Below are 24,062 nucleotides of genomic sequence, written 5' to 3'. Positions count from 1 at the left end.
CCAAGGGGAAAGGAAGAACAACCCGATGCTGCTTTCAGATAACTGCTTTTTTTTCTTGTTCTGAAATTCTGGTGCCTGTCTCTCAACCAGGAGGAGGAAGGAGTGGGGCTTGGGGTTTTTTGGTTTGGGGTTTCTTTTTTATTTTCCTTCTGTGGTGTGTGTGGGAGGGGTACAGGCTTAGAACGGAGGAGAATGTAGCATTTCCTCTCTGCCCCTCTGCTCTGTAACCCTGCCTTTGTACAGCGTAGTGCAAGGGACAGCTGTTACTGTCTGATGCAGTGACTTACAGAAACAGCCTTTGAAAGTACTCGCCGTTTCCTCTCCTCATCAACAGTCACTCTCTTACAGAATTGTAGTAGCTTTTACATTATCCTGTTCCCTGGTACAAAGCCATGTCTGTTGCACTTAGGCTGTGGCATGTTACAGAGCAAAGTTCCTTTGAGGTCACTTAAAACCTGTTTTAATGGTCACGGCCTGGGCTAGTAGCACGGGAACAACTATATGAGTGAGTCAGCCTAATTGTGAAGTGAAGCACTTTGGGCAGCGGAGGCTCTGTCGCCCGAAGGTGGCTGCCACGCTGTTGCTGGGCTCTGATTTGCTTGTTGCTGCCTTCTGCTCTTCCACAGTTGTTGGTGCAGCGGTGCTGCAGAGCGGGTCTGTCAGTGACCTGAGGGCATGTGAATCATAGTGCAGAGAGAACTCTTTTTTCTTTTTTTTTTTCTCCCCCTCCCCAACCACTCTAATCTCGGGTTTTGCAAGCTTGCCCAAGCAATAAAATACAAATTGGGTAACTTGTGGGTTTTTTCTTCATGAATGACACCAGAATCTCTGTCTGCTTTGGTTATAAAATGACTGTTAGAGTGCCAGGTTACAAGAAAGAGGATGAAAATGTTGACTTCTGAAGTTCACAGAAGAAACAATACCTGGTTTAAACACTCTCCTGCAGTGAAGCAATGTGCCGCTGAGATGCCTGGCACCACCATAATTAATCTCCCCATTGTCCATGAGAGGAGGAGAAGAATTGCAGAGAAAGCCAGTTTGTCGGAGCAGACAGCCCACTTGATCTGGTAAGAGAATGTTCTTTGTTATGTGGCAGTTCAAAGTGACGTAGACTATTGCATTCAGATGAATAAAGGAAGAATCTTAATAACCTTTTGAGAGACCGTAGAGTTTCCACTCTCTGTTGGCATGGTGAAGAGCCACAAGGTAGGCAGAGGGGGAGGCAGCGGTTCTTTTTGACCTCTCTTAAGGCCACCCTTGCCTTTGGCAGTAGGGACCGAGTTAGTGAGTGGTCCTGATACAGAATAGGAGGACAGCCCATGTCTAGGTGTCCCCTTATGAGAAGTGACGCATCTCTTCCCCGCTCTGTTCCAGGTAGCAGTTTTGCCAGAGACCTACTTTTGATAGCATGGGAAGGAAAGGCGAGATACTTCTGGTTACTCTCTCCCTTCCCATGTAGCATGCTGGCTGCTTTATTCCCTCGGGGACTAATTTCCAAAGACCATGACAGAACTTTGGAGGGGTCCTGGGTCTCTACCGTGGAAAAGGAGAGCTGGAGCTGCTGTGTTGCTAGTGTGGTACCCGTTTGTGCTTTTCTGGTACAGCCTTGCTGGATAAGTACCCAAAGGCAGGGATGCTGTAACATGCTGCAGTGATTTTTCAACACGAGCAGCGGGGCTTGTCCATCTGTGTTCGAAACCTAACGTGCCCATGTGTTTTTGGACAGCGGTTTGCCTGAAAAGGAATGGCAGCAAAGTCTTGCTGTTCCCCGCTTTGAGGGGAAGTGAGAGTGCAGCTACAGGCCCATTTCAGAGCGTCTCAGACTGAAGCACTGGTACCAGGTTTCAGAGAGGCTGGTCTTGCTCTGCAGACTGCGGGGACTGGAGGGCAGGGCAGGCTGGAGGTGATCAAGGGTGGCTTTGGGTGGGAGCATTGTGCCTCCCTCTTACAGTGGATACATGGAGAGAGAACTAGAGCGTGCACTAGTGCCTGGCTGTGCGCTGTGCTCTCTCCCCAGTTCTGTGGGAGGATGCTTCACTAGCGGGGCAAGTGCTCTGTCTTGGATCTGAGTGACAGCTTTTCATCTTCGCTTCCTGTGGTTTCTCTCTGTAGAGCAACGTGGGAGAGCTCTGCAGGGTGTCTCGCAGGGCAGTTTGCTCTGGTGTTAAAACTCTACGCAGAAGAGCTTAGCGGTGACCTCGTAGTTGTGAGGACTCTGGAGAGGCTGCAGCTTTTGCATGAGATGCTGATCTGAGCTCTGGTAAGTTAACTTTCTAACTACATTTATTATGAGTCTTTACAGGGCAGAAAATCAAACCAAGTATTAATGCTGTTTGGGTGCTAATCAAGCTAACTGCTACTGCGGGCTCAGGCATCGCTGCTTTTTTTTTTTTTTTTTTTTTTTTTAAATAGTCGCAGTGCAAAAATACCTGCTATTGATGTTTCTGCAAATGTTTCCCAGCTTCTGGTTACAATAAAAACCTATCGCGCTTACGGGCTTGTTATCAAATCCAGTAACTGAGCAACCCAGGTTCAGCTATCCCGACGGTAGTCTAGAAGTAGACTAACTGGCTAACGCTGCAGTTGGCAAAGAACTGTTGTGGGGTTTTGCTTTGGTTTTTAAATCCCAGAGCAACTGTTAAAAATAACCTAAAGACATTTAATTAAAGAACATGCTCATAAAAGATAACATCATAAAACATAAAAGATACCATCAGCAGAGAACTTTTTTACAGACTCCTAGTCTGAATTGTTTTTTTGGTGTCCGTCATTAATACGTGTTATTTTTATCAAGGGGTATTTAGCATTCTTTTCCTTTTTATGTTGTCGCGTTACTCATTCTTTTCAGTTGATCCCATTTGGACATCCAATACATGTGATGCTTTAAAACTAAAAGCAGAAAACTTAATGCTTGACCGGTGTTCAAAGACTCAAGCTTGGTTTTCTACGAAAACATTTCTAATAATGTGGAAACGTTGATGTATGCTTTTCTGTGTTTTTGTAAATCCAATAACTTGGTACAGAAACAGAAGTTCAGTGGTGCTTTTTGGTTGTCTGGAAGAAATAACAGCCCCCCTCCCCCCCAAAAAACCCCAACCAAACGACAAAACAGCCCTGGGGAAGCAAAGCTGAACTTGGAATTTGATCAGACTCCATACTTAAATGGTAGATAAGTAAATGGTACGTTACTGTAAGAGATGAAAGCGGCTATGTACTTGGAAAATATCTGTTTAGTCATAAACTCTGTCACTTCTATTACCTCTCACAGGGAATGAAAATACTTTCAAACAGGTTGATGTACACGGTGGGGTCCGGCAGTGCGTATGGAACTGTTTGGAACGGGGTAGAAGACCAACTTGTAAAAGACTCGTACAATACTCCATGTCGGTGATTTATTATTCCCCCCACCCCTTCCACTGTTCCTTACTTCTGCTGTAGTTGAGCTTAAAGGGGTTCACGTTACTTGATGGGTTATGTCTAGGGCTGGTGAGCGCGAGCGGGTACAAGCTTTACCTGTTACTTCCCAGCAAGTTGAGGTATCAGCTTTGCCCGCTGTCCGCTCCAAGAACGTAAGACACAATGGGGGATCCTATTGCAGATGGGGAGGGATTTAGGGGATTAAGTGAGACTACAGGTGCTGAAAGCGAACGGTATTAGTGTAGTGTCGTGGTGCAAGCAGCTTCTGTGCCTTTGGTAAGGCCTTGTAACCATACCGCCCGGGATCTGAGTGGAAGCAGTTTCAGGCAGTCCTTTAGCAAGACTCATTTTGCCATCTCACAGCGGTCAGTCAGCGTTAAGCATAGAGAAACGCTTGTGTCTAACTTCTACAGAATCTGGGGACAATGTATGTGCTGTTTGGAAAAACTCCTTCTGCTTGTTTTGGAGCCGTTACCTGATAGTGCCTACGGACGTCCTTAACCGTGCTTGTCTTGTGAGAAGCAGTAGCTCATCGGTCCCCTTTGCCGTCCTGCCCCTTTAATGATTTTACCGGCCTCTGCCTTATCTTTTCCCCGTTGCGACACTGTACTAGAAAAGATAGATGTTTGGTGGCTCTTGCTCTGGCAAAACTCTGAGATAAAGGTTGTTTCAAGTCCTATGCTGCTTAAAGTTATGGCTTAGCCGTGCCTGGCTTTGTATTAATTTTCCTCTGTGTGTGTGTACAAACCCTTTGCTATTGGGTGAAAGGCCCACTTAAGGAGGTATGTATGCCTACTTGCCTACTTAAAGTGAAACCATTTTTTAATCTTCCAGTCATCTTCTCGGGTGCTTTTGACTTCATTAGACAAACAGCTATTGGGAGGAAGTGTGAATTCAGAGTTTCCTTTGGAAAGTACCCAGCGACCTTTGTATTTTTTTGCTTTTGATGGCTCAACTTTATGAATGTCGTGCATACTGTAGCTGGGTTTAATTTCTCCGCTGCTTTTAATGGCTTCTGTTTAGGTGTCTGTGTTTGGCTTAGGTACTCGGATTTCTTTTACGTTTGATGGAGAGAAACTGCACTGCTGGGGTGCAGTTTATTGCTATGTGATGTGAGTGACCTAGACGAGGAGTCCTACTGGTACAGCGCCTCGTTCCCATATTGCGAACACATAGAATCATAGAATCGTTAAGGTTGGAAAAGACCTCTAAGATCATCGAGTCCAACCGTCAACCCAACACCACCATGCCCACTACACCATGTCCCTAAGTGCCTCATCTACACGTCTTTTAAATACCTCCAGGGATGGGGACTCAACCACTTCCCTGGGCAGCCTGTTCCAACGTTTAACCACTCTTTCAGTAAAGACATTTTTCCTCGTGTCCAATCTAAACCTCCCCTGGCGGAGGTTTAATCACTTTGGGTTTTTTTCTTGAAATGATATCTACATTATGCCAATTAGAGGTATACGGCAGCAAGACAGTCTGAATTTCTTTCACACATCCTGAAAACAGAGACTTCAGTAATTAATACTATTTCCGATTTTAACACTACTTTCACTACCTTCTATCAAATCAGTCAAAAATAAGTATCCCATAAAGTAGCAGCATCGCATTTGGGAAAGGTAAGCATCTAAATGCATATTTCTATTTATACTGGATTCCCTCTTTTGCTGACTTTCTCTCAGAAGTTTACTGCAGAATTTTTTGGAAGAGAGCTCTCATGTATATGAATTTCTCAGGGCTGATTGAGCTCTATCTGGGATATGAAGCCCTTTAGACACTTCTTGCATGTGCACTAGCAGCATACATGAACAAGATCTTCCAACAAGAATTCCATGCCAGCAACTATCTCTATACTGAGTCCTTCAGGCTCCCTTTGCAACGGAGACGAGTGGTGGTTTCTCTCTGCCATGTGCCTGCAGAGTAGGTTCAGGGTGCTGTAAATTCGCCCACCAGCTTACACCGAGCCTCCCCACTTGTATATGCCCTTCAGCTAAGGTATAAAGGCCTGGGTGGGAAGGACAGAAAAAACCCATTTCTCGGATTGTCTGCATGCTCGTTATCAGGTCTTACAATGACCTAGGACAAGAGACCTGGCCCGTCTTGTCTGAAGTGCTGAACCCTTCCATCTACTGGTGTGTTACAGTTGTTGTCTATACTATTGACGATCCACCCTGAACCATGCCTAAATGGGGGTGGGGATGGTGCTGCTGCTTTGATTTGGTTAACAGCTTGGTATGGATGCCAGCTACCTGTTGCAGTTCTGTGCTTTAAATACTATTTCTTAATTTTAACAGGAAGGTTCCACGCGTGCTCTTTACAAAACTGCAGCAGCAAGGTTAAAACAGTTCAGTCACAGAGGACTGAGTTAACTGTCACACTGAGTAACTGAAAAAGCAGTCCTCCTTGTATTTTTGCCACTACTGCTTTTCTTTTTTCCTGGGAAGCCTGCACAATCCATCACTGCAATTTTTTAAGGATGGGATAATGACATCATAGATCTCCCAGAAAGACACGGGAATTCTGGTAGGGCTTAGGAATGGGAAATTAATTACAGGACCTCCAAAGGTGTATCACTGCTGAAGCTCTCCTGTACGGCTTCAATTGCTGGCCCACCCTTAGCCAAAGCTACAGCCTTCTACGTGGTTTTTGTTTGGTTTGTGGTTTGTTTTTTTTTTTACGGGGAGGAAATCGCTACCTGATAATTCAGTATTGTCATCTCGTGATGATTTTAATGCCAGTAAATAATCTGTCTACTGTGTAAACTTCAAATGCTTGTGTTTAAAATGATTTATTCTCCCTTACAGCAACACTGCTTTCCATCTAAACATACCAAGCGCGGACCTCTGAGCCACAGACTTCACCAGACTTAACATCGCTCAGTTGTGCAGCTTCAGCTCTTACCCACTCGAGATGAAATAAAACTCAAGAACCTCCTGAGGTAAGGGACAGCTTAAGACTTTTATCCTGTGTTGGATATCCCTGCACTCCAGCAATCATGGCAGATATTTCCTGGCCTGAAGGAGTCTCCAGTGAGACAGTTGCCAATGCCAGTTCAGAATGCAGCTTGGAAGCAGACTTCCAGTATTCCTTGTTTACGGTCATCTACAGCCTTGTCTTCGTGCTGGGACTGATAGAAAATGTCTTAGCTCTGTACCTCCTGTCCTGCAAAGTAAAGCATGCTTCTCATTCCTATGTATACATGATTAATCTAGCTCTGGTGGACACCTTGTTTGTTTGTGTGCTGCCTTTTAAAATTCATTACCACCTGAATCGGAACAATTGGACCTTTGGTGACATGGCTTGTAGGATAACTGGGACTTTGTACTATATCAATATCTATCTAAGCATTGCCTTTTTCACCTGCATTTGTGTTGATCGCTACATTGCAGTGTTGCACCCCTTCAGGTATGTCCAGATCAAAGTCATCCATTATGTGGCGGTGGTCACGGTCCTTTGGGTGGTTGCTCTAAGCATCATGGTTCCACTTATCCTTGGAGGTCCCCTCCACAACAGTGGTGTGAGGAACACGACCGTGTGTTTTGAGAACTTTGCTACGCGTAGCTGGACTTATCGCATGGCACCTTACAACATCCTGGCCTTAGTTTTTGGTTTTGTGATCCCATTTTCCATCATTCTGATCAGCTACGCTCTCATTGCTAAGAGGATCTCCCAGATCAAACACAGCATTCACAAGAGGAAGGCCCTGCGCACCATCTACATCATCTTGGTCATTTGTACTTTGTGCTTTCTCCCGTATCATCTCACTCACTTGCTCCACTTTTTAATGAGAATCCAGGTCATCAAGTCATTTACCAACTTGATCTACAAAATGCGAAGGGTCACCTTAGCCCTCGTGAGTTTCAACTGTTGCCTTAACCCGCTCTTGTACTACTTCAGCTCTTCCAGCAAGCAATGGCACTTCAACTTCAAGCTCAGATTCAGGTCTAAAATGGTGTACACAATCAGTGACCAGATATTTGGGGAGTCCTCCTATGTTTATAAACTACAACAGAGACATGGAAGTGAAAAACACAGAGATGGACTCAACTGATCTACTTAAAGTAAGTACAGTATTCATCTTTCCAACTGTTTCTTTGAAAACAAACTTGTGAAACCTACCGTTCTTTCATACAGCGGTTGTTACATCAAGGCTAGACTGGAGGGATGTGGCTAACAGCTATCTATTTTTATTAGCCGACCAGGACAGTACTTGGGAGAGCTGTGTTCTCTGACAGTCCTAGAGAGCACACGGTAAAACATGCTGTGTTCATGTACGTCGATGTTTTGGTGTCCTTTTGTTTAACTTTGGGGTTGGTAGGAGAACACAGGGCTCTCTTCTGGAAGGCGGTACAGCCCAGGAAAGGGTTACTTGAAAGAAACCAGCCTCCTAACTGACACTAACTGCTGAAAGCTGAGTGGATCAGGGCAGTCCTGCTTGGCTTTTCCCTATTTTGGAGGGATCCTGTGTTTTCTCCCCGGGGGCACACTGTAGCCAGCTGGGTTCAGAAACTGCTTTCTGCCTACATTCCACAGCCAAATAAGGGCTTCTCATCCCTTCTTGTGAATCAATTGATTGCCTTCCTGAGGAGCATTTCGGTACAGGGTTTCTAGCATTGCACGCCTATGGATTCAAGCTGGACATCTCTTAATGCAAGTTTAGAAGAGAACAGATCTAAGTATTTATCAGTCGGTTAACCCTGTGCAGGAGCAGAGGTAAACAAGCCCTTCTTGCCACACAGTCATTGAGGGAAGTTACCGTAGGAGCTGGCACGACTCCTTACGCTGTGCAGTCCTGTTCAAATGTCAAAGCTCTCTTTTCAGTCGTTGTAATTATATCACAAAATGTATCTATCAGACCTATTTCAATCTTTCTCTTATATTGACAGAACCACACAGCTGCTGACAACTGCTGCGTTTTCCACCCTGTGAAACATGAGACTGTGGAGAGAGTTTATCATTTGTGGGTTATCAGAGACACCGGAAAACCACTGGCCTGGCTGACAAACCTGCTTAAAAGCCAGCAGTTTACTTAACAGGATGTGACTTTTGATAACGGATATACAGACTCACTGTTCTGTTCCTTCCCATGCCACCCCCAAACTTTATGAAGTGCATATATGCTATTGGCCTGTAGGCGTGCAAGGCTGCTGAGCAGATGAGAACAGAAGGGAAATTGTCCTGGGGCTTGTTCAACAGGGAACAAGGTATGCCTAACTCTGGCAAAATCAGTATTTCAATTTCCAAATGTGCAAAATGCAGGCTAAAAGTCACACTTTGACCTGGCACGCCGCAGCAGGTGGTTGGGGTTCCCAAGTTATGCTATTGCACTTGGAACAAGAACTGCCATGGACCTTAAAGGAGGGGGAGAGTAGGATTATTGTGGCAGAATGGTGTGGGGAGATAAACGATCGTGCCTCTCTATATGATGTAGTAACTTCTCTTTGCACAACAATGGATGTTGCACCTTCTGCCCATATTCAGCCAATTTTCTGATGGCAGCCGATGCCACAGTCTACTCTCTGGTTAAGGACAGGAGGTAAGAGGTTTGGAAAATAAGCAGCATGGTATGTTGGGGTCTCGGTTTGTGGAAAAACACCACACGTGATGATGGTAAGCAAGGGTCTTGAATTTGGGAGGCTGTATTGGATCAGTTAAAGCCAGTCAATAAACCACTTAGCATCTGAGATGCATGCAGCAAGCAAACCAAGAGCAGATCTGAAATTATTATAATAGAGCTAAAGCTTTGCCATAGATGGCTTTTGTGGGTGCAGTATTACATTTGTTTGTTAGGATGGGCCTGACTTGAATTAGTTATTTTGCAGTTTGCATGGACACCTATTACTAATGATGGGTCAGCCACTGACCTCTCCATTTCTGTCTTTTGCTCTTAGCTTGGAGGAACTTTTTTGAATAACGGTGAGAAAACCTGCTCAAACTTTTTTAAAATATTGAAAATAATGATTCCTGTGTTCCTCTGCTTGGTAAGACAAGTGCAAACCCTTGCACTTGTAAAATGGAGATGAGGAAGCCTCTGAGGGAGTATTAGGACAAATTAATCTTTTACCTTTCATGAGATACTGCTATTTTTGTCCCATTTATAGGCTATGGAAAAACTTCCCAGCCATGGAGGGACTGTTCTTTCCAACTAAGCACAATTTTTATGTTCTGGACAGAGGAAGAAAAATTTTCATTGGTGACTCCATCCAGAGTGCAGCTTTCTTTGCAGGCTTGTCAGCTGTCATTGAGGGAAGTATGGATAATAAAAAAAAGTTACGCTGCTGGGTAAATAGCATGTTTAGGGCTTTATACTCTTGCCTCCATTATACTTACACTTTGCATTTTAGTTGTGAAGCTCTGAAAGCTCCTTGTTTTGACCCCTCAGGCTTGCGTTTATCTACCCACGTTAGCATCATGTAGGGCTGGTCCCCCTTTATTGACAAGTCAGGGAATCCCCCCGTTCACAAACCTGACGCAAGTGAGCTCTTTCATCCCATGCAGAGGGTCCAGGAATTAGGTCAGTGCATGGCTGTTGCTTCTACTTATTTTTGGGGACAAACCGAAAGCATAGATACTGCACAGAAAATCACTGTAGTAGAGAACAGGACTGCGGTGGTTTTAAGGAAAATGAGCTTTGTGAGGGGAAGAACGCTGAATATCTTTTACCTTATTGCACAAGCAACTCAAAGCTTGTTCCTCAGGATTGTCTAAAAACAGGCTGTAATGACTCCCCGGGCAGGTTTCCAATAGGAGAAGATCGCAGTACTGCTGAACGGTGTACACTGTCACTGCTGTAATTGGAGAAACACTGTAATTCCTTTATTAAAACAAAACCAGAAAAACCACACTGACAATGTAAACAAAATAAAATCTAAATCTCTCCGAAACGCCGCTGTGCCTGCTGCTCTGTTGTTCACGATGTACTCTGTGGCAGTCCTTTTTTCAGAAGGGATGTGAGGTAGCTGCCCAGTTCTTCATCCTAGAGAGAATAAAGAGAAACAGGATGAAAGCAGTCTTCCACTTCACTTTCCATTTGGGGCAATAAATTCGACTCTGGTACCTAGAAATAGACTGAAATAATTCTTGGACCCAGCAAAATCCAATGTTAGCAGTGTTCAAAAATGGAAACAAATCCAGTTAGCACAAATGCACTTTTGGGTGTTCTTTCAAAGTATCAGTGTAAAACTTGCATTTGTCAAAGTAGGTGTCTAGACCCGAGGTGTCTCTTTTGAGGAAAATGGCCATTTTTCTTGAAAGCAAAGAATAAAGAACCATTGTTCTGGGAGTTTTTTTGCTTTGCCCTCAAGAAGGCATTTCCTTGCTGTAAAGAAAGCGTTTAAAAATACAGCCATAGAAAGTATACTTTTGAAAGGAAGAAGACATGACAACTATGTCTAATCTTACACAATTTTGCGTTAGCTAGCTTTCTGCTTCTTGTTTGAAGTTCTACATCTAAGAAATACAAAACAAAATACCTCCACACTCTGTATTGCAGTAGTGATACAGCTGAGAGTTTGGAAGTTGGATAGCACAGTGTCCTCAAAACACAAACATAATTGTAATTAATTGTAACTGTACTAAGTGTAATTACTCCAGATCAGCTGTCTTGAATTCAGTGGTCCCAGAGAAAACTGACTCAGTAAAGCTCCTGTAAAAGGATTTGTACTAAACCTAAAATGGTAAAGAAAATGGCCGTGACTCACCTCATCTTCTTCCAGTCAAACTACTTCAAAAACAGAGTGATGAAGACTCACCCTTACAATAGCAACCCACATTGTAGGACAGTTCTGGACTGTAAGGAGTTAGTTAAGATCAGAGTTGCTTGAAAAGTATGTTTTCAAGTATTCCTTACCTGGTAAGTCCAGGATACGAGCAGAACTTTGGTTCCTTGATCCTCTGAGTGTGCTGTGGCTTGGATAAGAATGGACTCTACTGTTATAGAACCATCAGGGAGATGCTGCACTGAATAATCTTTCAGGACCCTGGTAAGAGAGAAGATGATAGGTGATTTATTTTGGATGGGACATGCATACAAGCTGAAGGGTGGGACACCCTCTGTATCTTTGAATCCCCAACAGCAGCATGTTGTTGCTACTTTTAGCTGTGTCTCTGAGCCAGCACCCACTGCCCAAGGAAGGGAGAATGGGGCCGATTCATAGCTTGCTTATTTTGGTGCTTATATTAATCATGTAGGATTTCCTACAGAATTTTCTGGCTTTCGTGATAGCTATAGCTCCAGTGAACCCTATTCATCTGGGCAAAGGACTACTCACAGAATCGACCAGCTGCCTATAGGAAGAAAATAGCTTTTAAGATTCATCTGCTGCTAGCTTTTGAATAGCTTTAAGAGGTGTCTTGACCCTATGCTTGATGATCTCACTCCAAACAATTGTACTAACTTCAGCTAGAAGCAGTAGTGACAGCAACAAACCAACAGGAACAAAGATTTCAGGTGGTCTGCTCTACCTTGGCAAAGACCACGAGCTTGTAGGCCGATTACCAGCCTCTGCAGTGTAACCACTGCTCTGGTTTTGTTAGCTATACAGACTGAAATCTAGAGCAGTTGTGTCTTCTGGGCCGCAGAGAATTTTCTCTTAATAACTCTCTGGGGCTGGTCTGGAAGGGCAGAAAGGAGGGGGCACTTGTACTACCTACATTAAGAGTTACAAGCTCAGGTCCATCCCTAGGGGAGAAAAAAGCAAACGCAGCTAGGAATGGACTTACCCTTTGAGATGGTTATATACACGAAGCACTGTCTCATGTTCTTTCCGCGGATCCTGAATGTGAACACGGCAGGTGAAACGCAATTGATGTTCTGCAAGGCCCAGCTCCTTCAAAGCCTGCTCAGGAGAAACCAGACGGAAGCTCTGCAGAGGAAAAGTACAAATCCATTATAAGCCATTTCTTTGCGCTTTCTGAAGTTTTACTCCTCCTCTGTGGTCAGCTGCACACAGGTATGTGTTCATCACTGCAGAACTCCAGCAGGTAAGATCATTCCTTTTCAGTCTCTGAAATGTCTCGGCACATTTCAGCAAGCAGTAGCAGCTAGGCATGAGCATATGATGGACAGCAAAGGTAGAGGTAAGATGGTGGCAAAGTGTCCACTTAAATAATCATACCAATTCTTTATTTCCCAAAATTAAAGTTGTTCTCTGAATGGAAGTTGGTTTAACCTCTTCATCAGGGGGAATGATTTGTTTAAATAGAAACATGAGGTTACAGAGTAAGAACTCCTCCCTTGGCACCTTTCCATCCTTGTCCAACAAACTGAGGTCTTCCAACAACAGGCTGCGTCTTGATTCTTTTGATTTTTACAGGCACAGTGAATCAGAAACACCTTGGATTCACAGGCTGAAAACCACAGCCGCCTTGGAATGGCTGTAGCTGCACCCAGTAGGCTGCAGGGGGCCAGGGCAAAAACCAGACTTTGAGCAGAAGCAGCTCTTCAAATTTATCCATTTCCTGTGACTTCAGCCGTGAGCATTCATGAGACTGACCAGTAAAAATCCTACCTCCACAACACCCTGCTCGTGAACAGCAAGATACTAATTCTGAAATTGTGGGACTAGTGAAGACTATCAGTCAAGACAACTGACAAGCTGAAGAGTCTGTCTTACAGATTAATCTTCCCAGGTACGCTGTTACTGGGCTCTTTCCAGGAAACTAAGACTGCTTACCTTTATTTTAGTTCCTTGTTCACCCAGACCTCACTTACGAATTATAACACCACACTCATTCAGAGGATACAAGACAAACATAAGAACTTTTTTACTTACGTTATCCTTCATAATTAATGTGCCATGCATTAGCTTTGGCTTCTTGACATCTGGTAAGAGACCTAAACCAAGGCCAACAGAAGAGAAAGGCGATATGGTTTAACGGTGATGTGCTTACTTTTCACACAAGACGACTGCTATAGGACTTCATAGATTGGATTTCTGAGTCCCTGCTGAGGTTCAGAGACAAAGATTTTACATCTTTGTTCTCCTGTCTGTTAAAGTGCATGGTGCTTAAACCATTGTCAGTGCTCTAGACACATAAACATTAATAAACACAAACCACCCCCCCGCCTCTCTTCCCATATCACTTCCTGATTTGAGAGGTTTTAGATTCTTCTTAAATTTGGTTTATAAAAGTAATTCCAGTTTTCACAGACCTAGCTAGTAAAAGCATTCATGGACTTTGTTTTCACAGTGAATGCGCAATGAGTAGCAAACAAGGTAGAATGTGTGTGTGTGTTTTTAAACATTATTGAATACACATTCACAGCTTAGTAGCCACTACATTTCACAGGAAGCCCTCTCAACCACTAAATGCTCATAAAACCTGTTCTTTTACAGGAAGCGCTGCTGTAAGTCACCATTGCTACAAATGGCCCTGCACCACTGTTTCCACCTTAGGCAAGTACTATACAACACAGTGGCAGGGCCCAAAAGATTAAATTCTTGGTTGAAAACGTGTCACCTATTGCTGTTTCTCTCTTCAAGAGTCCCAGGGATATGTCCACTGGAATGCTGGGATTGGTGAATATTGTTGTGGTCTCTCCATTTGCAGGCATGTAACAGTTGACGTCTGCAAGGTAAACAGCCAGTGTCAGAAGGACTGCTGCAGCAGCATTTCCAATCCCAGACTGTCATTTCACCCACAAGCAGGGTGCAAGCATCCCTAGAGTAGACGGTGCTGTGATTTTGGCAGAAGCCTATTGCAGCTGTTCAGGACAGGAAGGGAAGTTTAATAGCGATCTGCTGAAACTTAATACCAGGGATTTGAAAGAGGCTGAAAAGTAGAACTGCTGCTCAGACTTAAGGCTAACAACCTTACCAGAACCATCAAAACCCCAATGGGGCAATACCTGCTAGCCCAGCTATCCTTAACTCCTTGTGAGGGGTAAAAAGAAAACAGACTGCAACAAAACTGCCCGCACTCTGATGTCAAAATCTGCAGACAGTAAGTAACCAGCCAATGTGAATTCTATGCTTTCTCCACTCATCATTTAAAAGTCAGCTGTTTCCAAGGAATTAATTTTTTTTTTTTTCTGGAGCTCATTCCCTGTTAGCAAGTGAAGTTGCTAACTTATAATTTCAGATATACCCTGCCTGCCTCGGCTTCTTCTAGGAGTCTAAAGAAATGTAAATTCAGTAAGTGCTGAACTATAACAATACAGACATATTAAAACCACTTTTACTTCAAGTCCAAATGGACATTAAAATTAAATGGGCTTAACATGTTAAGTAAGATATGTTACGGATACTAGTTTCTCGAGGGTGACTGGTCCTGTAAATTACAGTACGCCTTACTCTAGGCTGAGGTCCAGTGGATTAAGTACGTGAACTTCAATGCCTTCCTTCTACTGCCATTCCCTCTTCAGTACCAACACTATACGTACGAAATTCCTGTTCTATTTTCTGCTTCAGAAACTCCATTTTCTTTGCTTCACCATGGACCAGGAGAACATTTCGCGGCTCAGCCTGGCGAATCAGCTGCATTATTCCCTTGGCATCCGCATGGGCGCTGAAGGACATGTACTCCACCTGCATCTTTACTTCCAACTGGGGGGGAGCAGAAAGCATGGGCTTTGTGAATCAGGAACTGCTTTGGCTCACTACAGCTTGTATACCACACGCAAACAGACCCAGATGCCTCCGTATTTAGTTTAAAGAAGGAAGCAGAACACCTGAATTGGAAAATGAGGCTGGGGAGAGAGCTCCTTATCAGCAGAGACTGAATATGATGCTGTACAGAAAAGCTTTCAGTAACTTACAGGATCAAACTGCTCAATTTCAGAGCACAATACTTGTTGCACATTTGCCAAAACAAATCAATGCTTAAGGACGTTTCGTATCAGTTTTAATATCCCCATCTGCCTAAAAATGTATCATTTTTACCTATCTGACTAGTGGTGCCTCATTATTAAACATTATAAATATGCCCCTACAAAGTCTTATGGCAGAAAAAGACACACTTGCCAATGCAAAGGGGAAAAAAAAAACCCTAGTCCAACCCCAAAGAAAATGTTACTCGGGTATTTTCAGTGTTGTATGCTGCATATTCCCGTAACAAGTACATGGTGTCTAACTACCACCTAAAGTTCTGAAGAACTTCCCCCAAATGATCCTCCTTCTTGAATACAGAACTTACTATTTGTCTTCCTTCCATTTCCAGCTTGCGCTGTCCACTCAGAATCTTATGGCCCACAGTTCCCTGCACACAGTAGCCTGGCATGATGACCTGAGAAGGAAACCAGAAAAACCTACAAACTCTGCACATGGACTGTTCGTAGCATAGCTGTTGTTAACACAGAAATAGCCACAAATGCAAAATGCTGATGTAAGTTTGTGTTCTTCCAAGTCTTGCATACTACCATCCTTCACTGGAAAGCTGCTTGCTTTGTTCTGCAGCTTGTCTGGTGAACACCCAACTCCAGAACACACACAAATGGTGAACACCCAACTCCAGAACACACACACTTTTCTAATGAAATTAGAAAGCAAACTGCTGAAATCTACACACCGCTAAATAAGAATTAATGCTAGTTACAAACGTCTTTGAAGCAGCTTCAAATTAATGACAGCGCTTCTGAAAATAAAATCTCCCACAACCTCCTTTCTGAAACGTACCTCCTCTGCTTGCTCTGTCGCACATAGCAAAGAAAATTCAGAGCTTGAAAGAGCTCTGCCCTGGGTTGGTTCACTAGAGGACTCGTGTCGTTTAACCCCAGATGCTCAGGAAAAGCTTTCCTGCAACCTTTGTTCTTACGACTATATCAGTACCGCTATCACATTAACACAAAACATCACTCAAGGAAACAGAATTTCTTACCATATTCTTTTCATTCCCTGCCCATTTCCTGAAGATCTGAAGGGACTGTCCTGCATGAAGCATACCAGGGGTTGCAAACACAACCTGGAATTCAAAAATATGCCAAGAATCACCATAGAAATCAGGGTTTTTTCCGTTACTTATAATATATAAATATCCTAAAACTGGACAGAGTATCCACTAATACACATTAGTGCACACTGACTACATCAAAGCTCTAATGAGGACTTTTGCTATCTTATTTTTCCCACCTTGTCTAATTTTTACTTAAGTTGAACTACTGTTTTAGGGAGTTTTTGTGAGCATCCATAGTGTCTGATAAAAACTTTGAACGGTTTTATAACGGTACTATCATGCTTGACAGATTCCTCTTTCAGCTACTGCCAAATAAACCAGTCAGAAATAAAACCGGCAGTTTTTATTTATCTCAATAAAATAAGAGATTGTGTTGTAAAAGATCCGTCTCCTGACTTAAGTCAAAAGAATATACTGTAAAAGTTATGGTTTGAATCAGGTCTGAGGTATAGATTATATGAACACGAAATCAATTTTTTTTATTTTCTCTGGGCATTTTACCTTTACTGAAATAAAGACAGAATGATCTTTAACAGTTACACAGATAAAAGCATTCAGATGGCCTGGCCACAAAAGGGTTTTAGATGGGATGCTGATATTAATGGGGTTGAGGATGCTTAGCTTTTGCAGACTGCCTGTTTGCCTTAGCCAGGAACAGAGTGGTATAAAAATAGCTCCCTGACGCTACACATCTGCTCTATTACCTTGTTAACGCCCACCTACCATCGGCCCCGGATTGTCTGCAAAGGCCCGATCAAATGCTTTGATGTGTTTGAATTCAAACATGTTCCTCTGCACAAATGTTTTCCGAATTTTCTGATTAGTCCAGGTGATGAAGAGCTTGTAATAATGATTGGCCTTCTCCGTCAGTCCCGTGGAAAAATAAATTGGAGCCTTCAAGTTCATTCTTTCCCTGTGGAAAGAAGCGTTCCAGGTACCTGTGAGGGCCAAATTAGGATCCTGGCTATCCATGCTGAAAGTCCATAAACCTATGTAGTCCCCAAAGATTTTTTTATGCATACCCTGCTCTCAAAGAGCTACAAATCAGTATTATGACAATGCTACATTACTATGCATTAACTTACTACAAAGTAGGCTTTAGTACAATTCTCCTTCTCACCCACTACAGACAACTTCCTTCCATTACAAATATTAATCAGTCTGCTATGGGAAATAATTAAAATCAGTATCATTTGGTATTATCAAAAACATTTCCACACAATGCTTATACCCAAGTTTAACACTTGTTCATCCCTCCTCCTCCTCCCCCTCCCATGAAAAATAATTTTACAATGTGGCACAGATGCAATCAAATTTTTTAAAGGATGATTGATCCTGAGTGTTTGGGGGAGGAGTGGAGAATGACTCTGGGTAAGAAAACAGTTAGTTTACTGCTTAGAGTCAGGAACACTGGGAAATACACAGAAAGAAGTAATTCCGCAACTGCTAGCATGGGCCGACATGCAGAGGAACACTAATGAGAATACTTGTACTAAACAGACACGAAAGAATCATAGAAACCTGCCAGGACCACAACATGAGGAGGACAAAAAGGAGGTGGTACGTGCACAGAAGAGACTGCACTCACCAGAAAGTTTCCAATAAAATGCAAAGTTCCTGGGCACGTCCAAGGGCAAAAACTGGGATAAGAACCTGCAATTAAGGTATGATTTACAGTCAGTGAAACCCAAACAGCATGTAAATGGCACTGCAGCGTTACCATTTCTGAACAAGTCCCTCAGTTCCCTCTCACTTTCGGATATTCTGTTGCTGACCTTTCTTTCCACAGGAACATGTTCTGCAGTTTTGGAATGAAAGGCACTGATATTTGACAAGCACCTATCTGCTTGGCTAAGACCTCAATTTGTACATACTGAGGAAAGCCTCTGGCAGGGCATGGTGCTTGTGAATATATTCAGTTCTGTTCTCTCCTGGATAATATGAAAACAAGTTGTTGAGAGCAACAATTCTGGCACGATTTATGGAAATGGACACTAAGATGAGTGTTTCTGTCCTTGATCGCTTTGTGCTGGGGTAATTATGACCTTCCTCCCCTCCCAAATTAAGGCAACACTGGAGGAAAGAACATACAGCTGTTTTGATCTCCAATGTTTTCTTCAGTTAGGTGCTGTCACTTGGCAGCAAAGAGTTTACCGCTACTCATTTGTTTTCCAGATTCAGTGGGAAAGCCGTCATCTGCTTCTTAATGGAACTGTTTAGCAAACCACATCCATTACCAAGAGACTCACCCTCTTTTCCACAAGCAAGCCTACATTTTGCCCCTACTGACAAGAACAGTAAATAAAATACAGGGCTTGAGGTCTCAGGTGACAAACTACTAAAACTTTTAACCAAAATGCAGTCCAAGTTCTACACGTACAATTAACAGCCAGACTAACTTTCCATTTAATCGAGTTAAATAAACTAAGTCCTAGGACCTAGAACCAGATCCTTAGCTACAGTGAAATCAGTAAAACTTTCCTGTGTTCCAAATTTCCACTTCTAGTTCCATTTTCTGAGGGGTTAAAATGTCTCTTTTTACAATGTCTTTCCCTAGGCGTGCTCTAAAAGCGCCATTAATGAAAAACAGAATCTCAAAAAAAAAAGTTTTATATTAGCAGAGAGGGGCTAAGCTCCAAGAAACAGGAAGGACTGAAATTCTAAAATAATAATGGACTGATACAACTAACAGCCACATTACGATGCTATCATCGTATGTTCCACATGCTTTGTGGCTAGCTGAAGTTGTTCACATCAAATCACTGGACTGGAACAGGCTTACCCAAGCAAAACAGCCAGGCAAGTGAAAGCCACAAACAAGGTACTGAAGCATCATTTACAGTATGGTAAGCACATGCCTTCCATGCACTTGGAGGGGTTTTATGGTAACAGACAGCACAGTGCTGAACAGCACGAAGTAGGATACTGAACAGACATACCTGGCTACACTGGAAATAATTTCTGATCAAGTTTAAAAGCAGTAATTGAAAGTCAGTCTCAGGTTCTTAATTTACATGACTAAGAGGATGCTTCAGTATACAAGATGCAAACCAAGTTAATTTTGCAGACTGTAAGCACAGCATTTCCCTTACTGTCTCATTAACTCATAGTTTGGTTTTCTTCTTGGCACAGTTTAAGTGTTTAATATTCTCTCTTTTAAAGTACAGACGGAGGAATATAAAAATGCCTTCAGTTTCATGTAGTGGTCACACGTAGGTGCCTGAGTTAATCGTTACACAGCAGTACAGAGCCAACAAGAGCTTCACAGAGGAAAAACCCATCACTTAGATTATCAAAACGCCGTACCTTCCCTCCTCTTTCTACAGTCTCATGAACTTTCTTCAGGAAGTCTCTTTCTCTGCAGCGTTTGGAATCTCTGATAGTTGTGGCATAGGTGGATTCACTTATTAATAAATCTGGGCGACACTTATCAATCCAGGCAGCACTAAAACAAAAGGAATTTTTAAAAAGCCAATTAAACTAAGGGATGGTATCTGGCATTTCTGATCTGCAGGTCTCAAAGATGGGTGGAGAATGTCACTGTCTCCATTTGCAGATAGGAAAACAGGTACACAGATGTGTATCGACTTGCCCAAAGTCACCTAGGAGTCCTGTGGCAGCATCAGGACTCCTCTCTTTGCGGGCCATGCTTTCTTTAAATTAATCCAGCTCAGAACAGAGACTACAGATTTTGAAAAGCAATTCTTTTCCAGTCTATTACTTGTTTTAAATGCATTAAAATGTTATTATAAATAGCATGGATATTATAAATCTCTCATATATGCCAGTACAAATAAAATTAACATTAAAGTTTGCGATTGGCTCTCTCTTAGAAAGTAAATACATTTAAAGATACCACAACAATAAAATATTTCAAACATGTTAAGTCCAATTATTATGCAGCCTTAAAAATAGATTAATATACAGAAGATTACATTAAGGTCTATCTGGAAGAAATCAATGTAAATCTGTTCATTCTCATAAATCAAAATTGCATTTATCTTTCCAGCAAAGACATCGTTAAATGTTCCAGCCTCCTAACAAGGAATCGATGCTGATAAGCCCCTAGTATTAACAGAAGCTGTGCTAAAACCTTCCTGTCAGAAATATATACAACTCATAGAAACTCAGCTTCCTACTTACCCTAAATGTCTGTCTGGTGTCATGTTATAATCACCCTAACGGAAGAAGAGAAATCCATTAATATTCTCAAGGTAACGGGACAGGCTATTAGAAGGAGACGTAGGCATCTATAAATATTGTTGTGCATACTTACAGTGTACACAACTGACTCGCATCCAACCTTAATCTGGAACATGGCTGCTCCTAGCACATGGCCTGCATAGTATGCCTTGATCTCCAGCTCCTCATCCACCTGCATGAACAGGCAAACACTGCAGTAGTGCAAACATTTGAAAAAAATAAAATTGCTCTGCCTTCTACAGCAATCCAGTTGGTCTGATCCAAGAGTATGCAGGAACGATCATTTACCTGAACTGTCTGGTGAAGATGCACAGCAACCACTTTTTTCATACAGTCTTTAATCATTTGGGAAGTGAAGAAGTTAGTTTCCCCTTTCTTATCTACAGTTATTTTCCTATAGTCCTCCAGGAGGATGGGACAGATGGCCTTGGTAGGATGTGTCATGTAAATGGGCCCATCGTAACCGACCATTTCACTGAAATACGGTAAAGCTCCACAATGGTCCAAATGAAAGTGGCTGCAGAAAGATACAAATGATAAAGGAGATGCTGCACAGGAATTTAGCTTGCCTGGTTCTCAGATCTTGCTTCAGATTTTTAAAGCACTGCATGACATAGAGGAACTAGCCAAAATATGAATGATGGACTTACAACATGTTTGGGTTGCTAGGGACAGTATACAAAGCTTTCCTGTTTCCCATTTGACCTGTGACAAGGAAGGACGCTTTCTCACCTGATGATCACACAGTCTAGAAAGTCAGTCAGCCTTCCATTCTGAGTGATGTAAGAAAAGTCAGGAAAGCGTCTCTGCAAAGACATGAAAAAAGAGGCTATCCATTATGAAAGAAAGCCAGTTAACACTACATTACCAGACAGTATACAAAGCTTTCCTGTTTCCCATTTGACCTGTGACAAGGAAGGACGCTTTCTCACCTGATGATCACACAGTCTAGAAAGTCAGTCAGCCTTCCATTCTGAGTGATGTAAGAAAAGTCAGGAAAGCGTCTCTGCAAAGACATGAAAAAAGAGGCTATCCATTACGAAAGAAAGCCAGTTAACACTACATTACAAATCCAACAAAATTACTATTTTGTAGTAACTACATTACTATCCAACAAAACAACGGTGTGAACGACCTGAAACACTGGAAACGGGCTGTAATCCACCTCGAGGCAAAACTGCGATAAGGCAGCAGACCACACTAGTGTCAGCAATACGGTAAGAGCTGCAGGCACCACCTGCATTTATGGGCAGAAAGAGTCAAAGAGAAAAAGGACAGGAGGGCTGCCAGAGGACGAACAGGGAAACTGACCTTGCGAATAAATAAAATTACAGCCAAGTTTATCTTCAAAGTAAAACAGGTGACCAATGCGTTTTAGCTTACCCACAGGCATTAAGGCAGAAAGCCTCAAAACCTTTTCTGTAATGGCACGTTTGCTCTGTATCACGCTTTAACCCTTTCCATCTTACAGAGTATTTTGGCATTATTCTTTTCCTACTAGTATCAGGTGACCAAACATCAGGAGTATTTCCTAGCTCTCTCTCTAAAGCATCAGAGATGCGTGGTGCAGATCCCACAAGTAATTAACTGCCCAAACCCAAGCATCATGTCAAGAGCAGTCTAGCTAATGATGGGATTAATGCTTTAAAGCATAGAAGACACCTGCCCATGTGAAGTACAGAAAGACCAAAACCACCAGGAAGGGAGCATTCACAGCTTGCTTAATATTTTTTTTGAGTCCACAACCCAGGGAAAGGATGGCTGGACGGTGGCACTTCATATAGCAGGAATACTCGAGGAGACGTACCTCTTGCACAGGAAGACAAGATTTTGAAGGGGCAATAGTAGTTCGTTTTCTGCCATAATCCAGCTCCAGCAGTAGCTGATACCTGTGCCCAATAATGCACACCCAGCTCATATTACCCATACGTCAGGTAAGACAAGTCAGGCAACGTTCAAATAAAAGGGAACAGAGCGGAACAATGAACCAGGAGCCCTGCTGGGAAACGCCAGGCAGATGCACCTTGAAGGCATCTCTACACTACATTGAGGCTTCTCCACTGTACTCACATCATCGTTGTAGCCCATGTGCATCCCACAGTCAAGCATTACGTTTTTCCCAGCAATAGACACAAGGATACAGCTGCGCCCCACATCCTGGCCAGCTCCTGGACCCAAGCAAAAGAAAGATAAGTAAGACGTCTCTGGGAATATTTACAATCGCTTCAAAAGAAAGGCATTTAAAGGTCCGTACAAACTTCCTAGCCCTTCTCTGATGCAGGAAAAGACTACATCCTTTCCTCCAAGCAAGCAGATCTGTTAGAGGGTAAGCAAATGTGAACTGACTTACCCCATTCCCTGAGCTTATGAGGCGGCCTTCCAGCTGCAGCTGCAAAACTGCAGTAAATACAGCACTGCGTCCAAACCCATAAGCGGTTCAGATGCAGGGCACGTTTGTTCTCTGCTCGCTGCTGTGCAATCGCAGCTACACAGTTTCAAGTAAGAGCAAAATAATCTCTTATCTGGAAAGCATTAGCATGGAACTCAAAGTTCCCAGGGCTCTGCACCTCCCCAAGTACTCTGCCTCTCAGTGGAAGCACAGACCTTCATTAAGTTCTAGTCAAGTCCATTCCGAGCCAGAAAACTATCCATCAGAATAAAACAGTTCTCCTGCTCGGCACATCCTCTGCCCTCTCAGTACATAAACGCATCTCTGTGCAACCCATAAAAAAACAAAACAAAAAACAAGACAAAAATTTGCTTCCCGTCGATCTTTAGCACCGTTAAGTGAACTAATTATCTATACTGTACAATACTACAATGCCTTTACCAGTACGTATTAATGAATCCTCTAATCAAAATAGAGCTGTCAGACTGTTCGAGTCTTACTCGCTTGAGAGACAAAAGGAGGACAATGACACACTGACAAGAACCAAGTTCGGATGCTGCGCAGCTGTAACACGTATTGCAGTATACCACCATGAGCAGGTTTTGTGGCACAGAAAGGCATGTATGTCTCCAGCGGTCTAACGCATACTACTTTGAATTCTAAATTCCAAAGATTTTCAGTGTTTCTACTTCAGGATGATTTTAGATTGGACTTACCCAAGGGAGTGACTTTTATTTCAGGCATTTTAACGAACTCTAAATCTCAAACTGCACGGTAAATTATTTCAGAAACAGTCTAATGGTGGCCACAAAAAGAAGAGAAGATTTAGCCGTTTTTACAGCCGCCATTTCAGTTATTTGTCGGTATCAGGCAGAAGACTTAAGCAGAGGCCCAACTCCTTCCTAGAGGGAAGACAGTCAGAAAACACAAGTCGGATCAACACGTGGATGATTAACAACTCCTGGAAATTCAGGCCTGCTTGGCTTCGATAATCACCACCACCACCACCGGGAAGCACGGACCGCTCTGCAGGCGTCCCGCCGATGGGAAGGCAGGGGAAGGGCTCCTGCTCCACAGCGAGTGCGCGGCCAGCCCTCCGCCCGGCGGTCTTTATTTATCCACGCCGCGCACACCACCAGCTTTCCAAGCACAACCT

General features: G+C 43.0%; 2 protein-coding genes across 4 annotated transcripts; one reads left to right on the top strand and one right to left on the bottom strand.

The window, feature by feature from the left end:
- Positions 1–16: 16 nt before the first annotated feature.
- LOC103894730 (lysophosphatidic acid receptor 6-like) lies at positions 17–13,056 on the top strand. 2 transcript variants are annotated; one of them, XR_657336.2, is made up of 5 exons: positions 17–1,067; positions 2,113–2,260; positions 6,228–7,484; positions 8,310–8,627; positions 12,738–13,056. XR_657336.2 is itself a non-coding variant. In XM_009274177.2 (4 exons), the coding sequence occupies exon 3, from the start codon at positions 6,419–6,421 to the stop codon at positions 7,472–7,474; it is 1,056 nt and encodes a 351-aa protein (XP_009272452.1). In that variant the 5' UTR covers positions 17–1,067; positions 2,113–2,260; positions 6,228–6,418; the 3' UTR covers positions 7,475–7,484; positions 8,310–10,109. The 2 variants fall into 2 exon arrangements, 1 of the variants encoding a protein (XP_009272452.1); XM_009274177.2 differs by lacking the exon at positions 12,738–13,056 and having other exon boundaries at positions 8,310–10,109.
- CPSF3L (cleavage and polyadenylation specific factor 3-like) lies at positions 10,194–23,803 on the bottom strand. Of its 2 annotated transcripts, XM_009274178.2 has the most exons (17): positions 23,623–23,803; positions 22,588–22,685; positions 21,450–21,523; positions 20,806–21,034; positions 20,591–20,689; positions 20,458–20,492; positions 19,621–19,759; positions 17,903–17,967; positions 17,038–17,227; positions 16,240–16,323; positions 15,559–15,648; positions 14,807–14,969; positions 13,885–13,992; positions 13,197–13,258; positions 12,145–12,287; positions 11,273–11,402; positions 10,218–10,399 (listed from the first exon to the last, which is right to left on the bottom strand). In XM_009274178.2, the coding sequence occupies exons 1-17, from the start codon at positions 23,648–23,650 to the stop codon at positions 10,334–10,336; spliced, it is 1,803 nt and encodes a 600-aa protein (XP_009272453.1). In that variant the 5' UTR covers positions 23,651–23,803; the 3' UTR covers positions 10,218–10,333. The 2 variants fall into 2 exon arrangements, with proteins under 2 accessions (XP_009272454.1, XP_009272453.1); XM_009274179.2 differs by lacking the exons at positions 21,450–21,523; positions 22,588–22,685; positions 23,623–23,803 and adding an exon at positions 21,250–21,319 and having other exon boundaries at positions 10,194–10,399.
- Positions 23,804–24,062: the final 259 nt, after the last annotated feature.

Source organism: Aptenodytes forsteri, unplaced genomic scaffold, assembly GCF_000699145.1.
Source record: "Aptenodytes forsteri isolate BGI_AS27 unplaced genomic scaffold, ASM69914v1 Scaffold16, whole genome shotgun sequence".
NCBI lineage: Eukaryota > Metazoa > Chordata > Aves > Sphenisciformes > Spheniscidae > Aptenodytes > Aptenodytes forsteri.
This window is presented reverse-complemented; position numbering and strand designations above follow the sequence as displayed.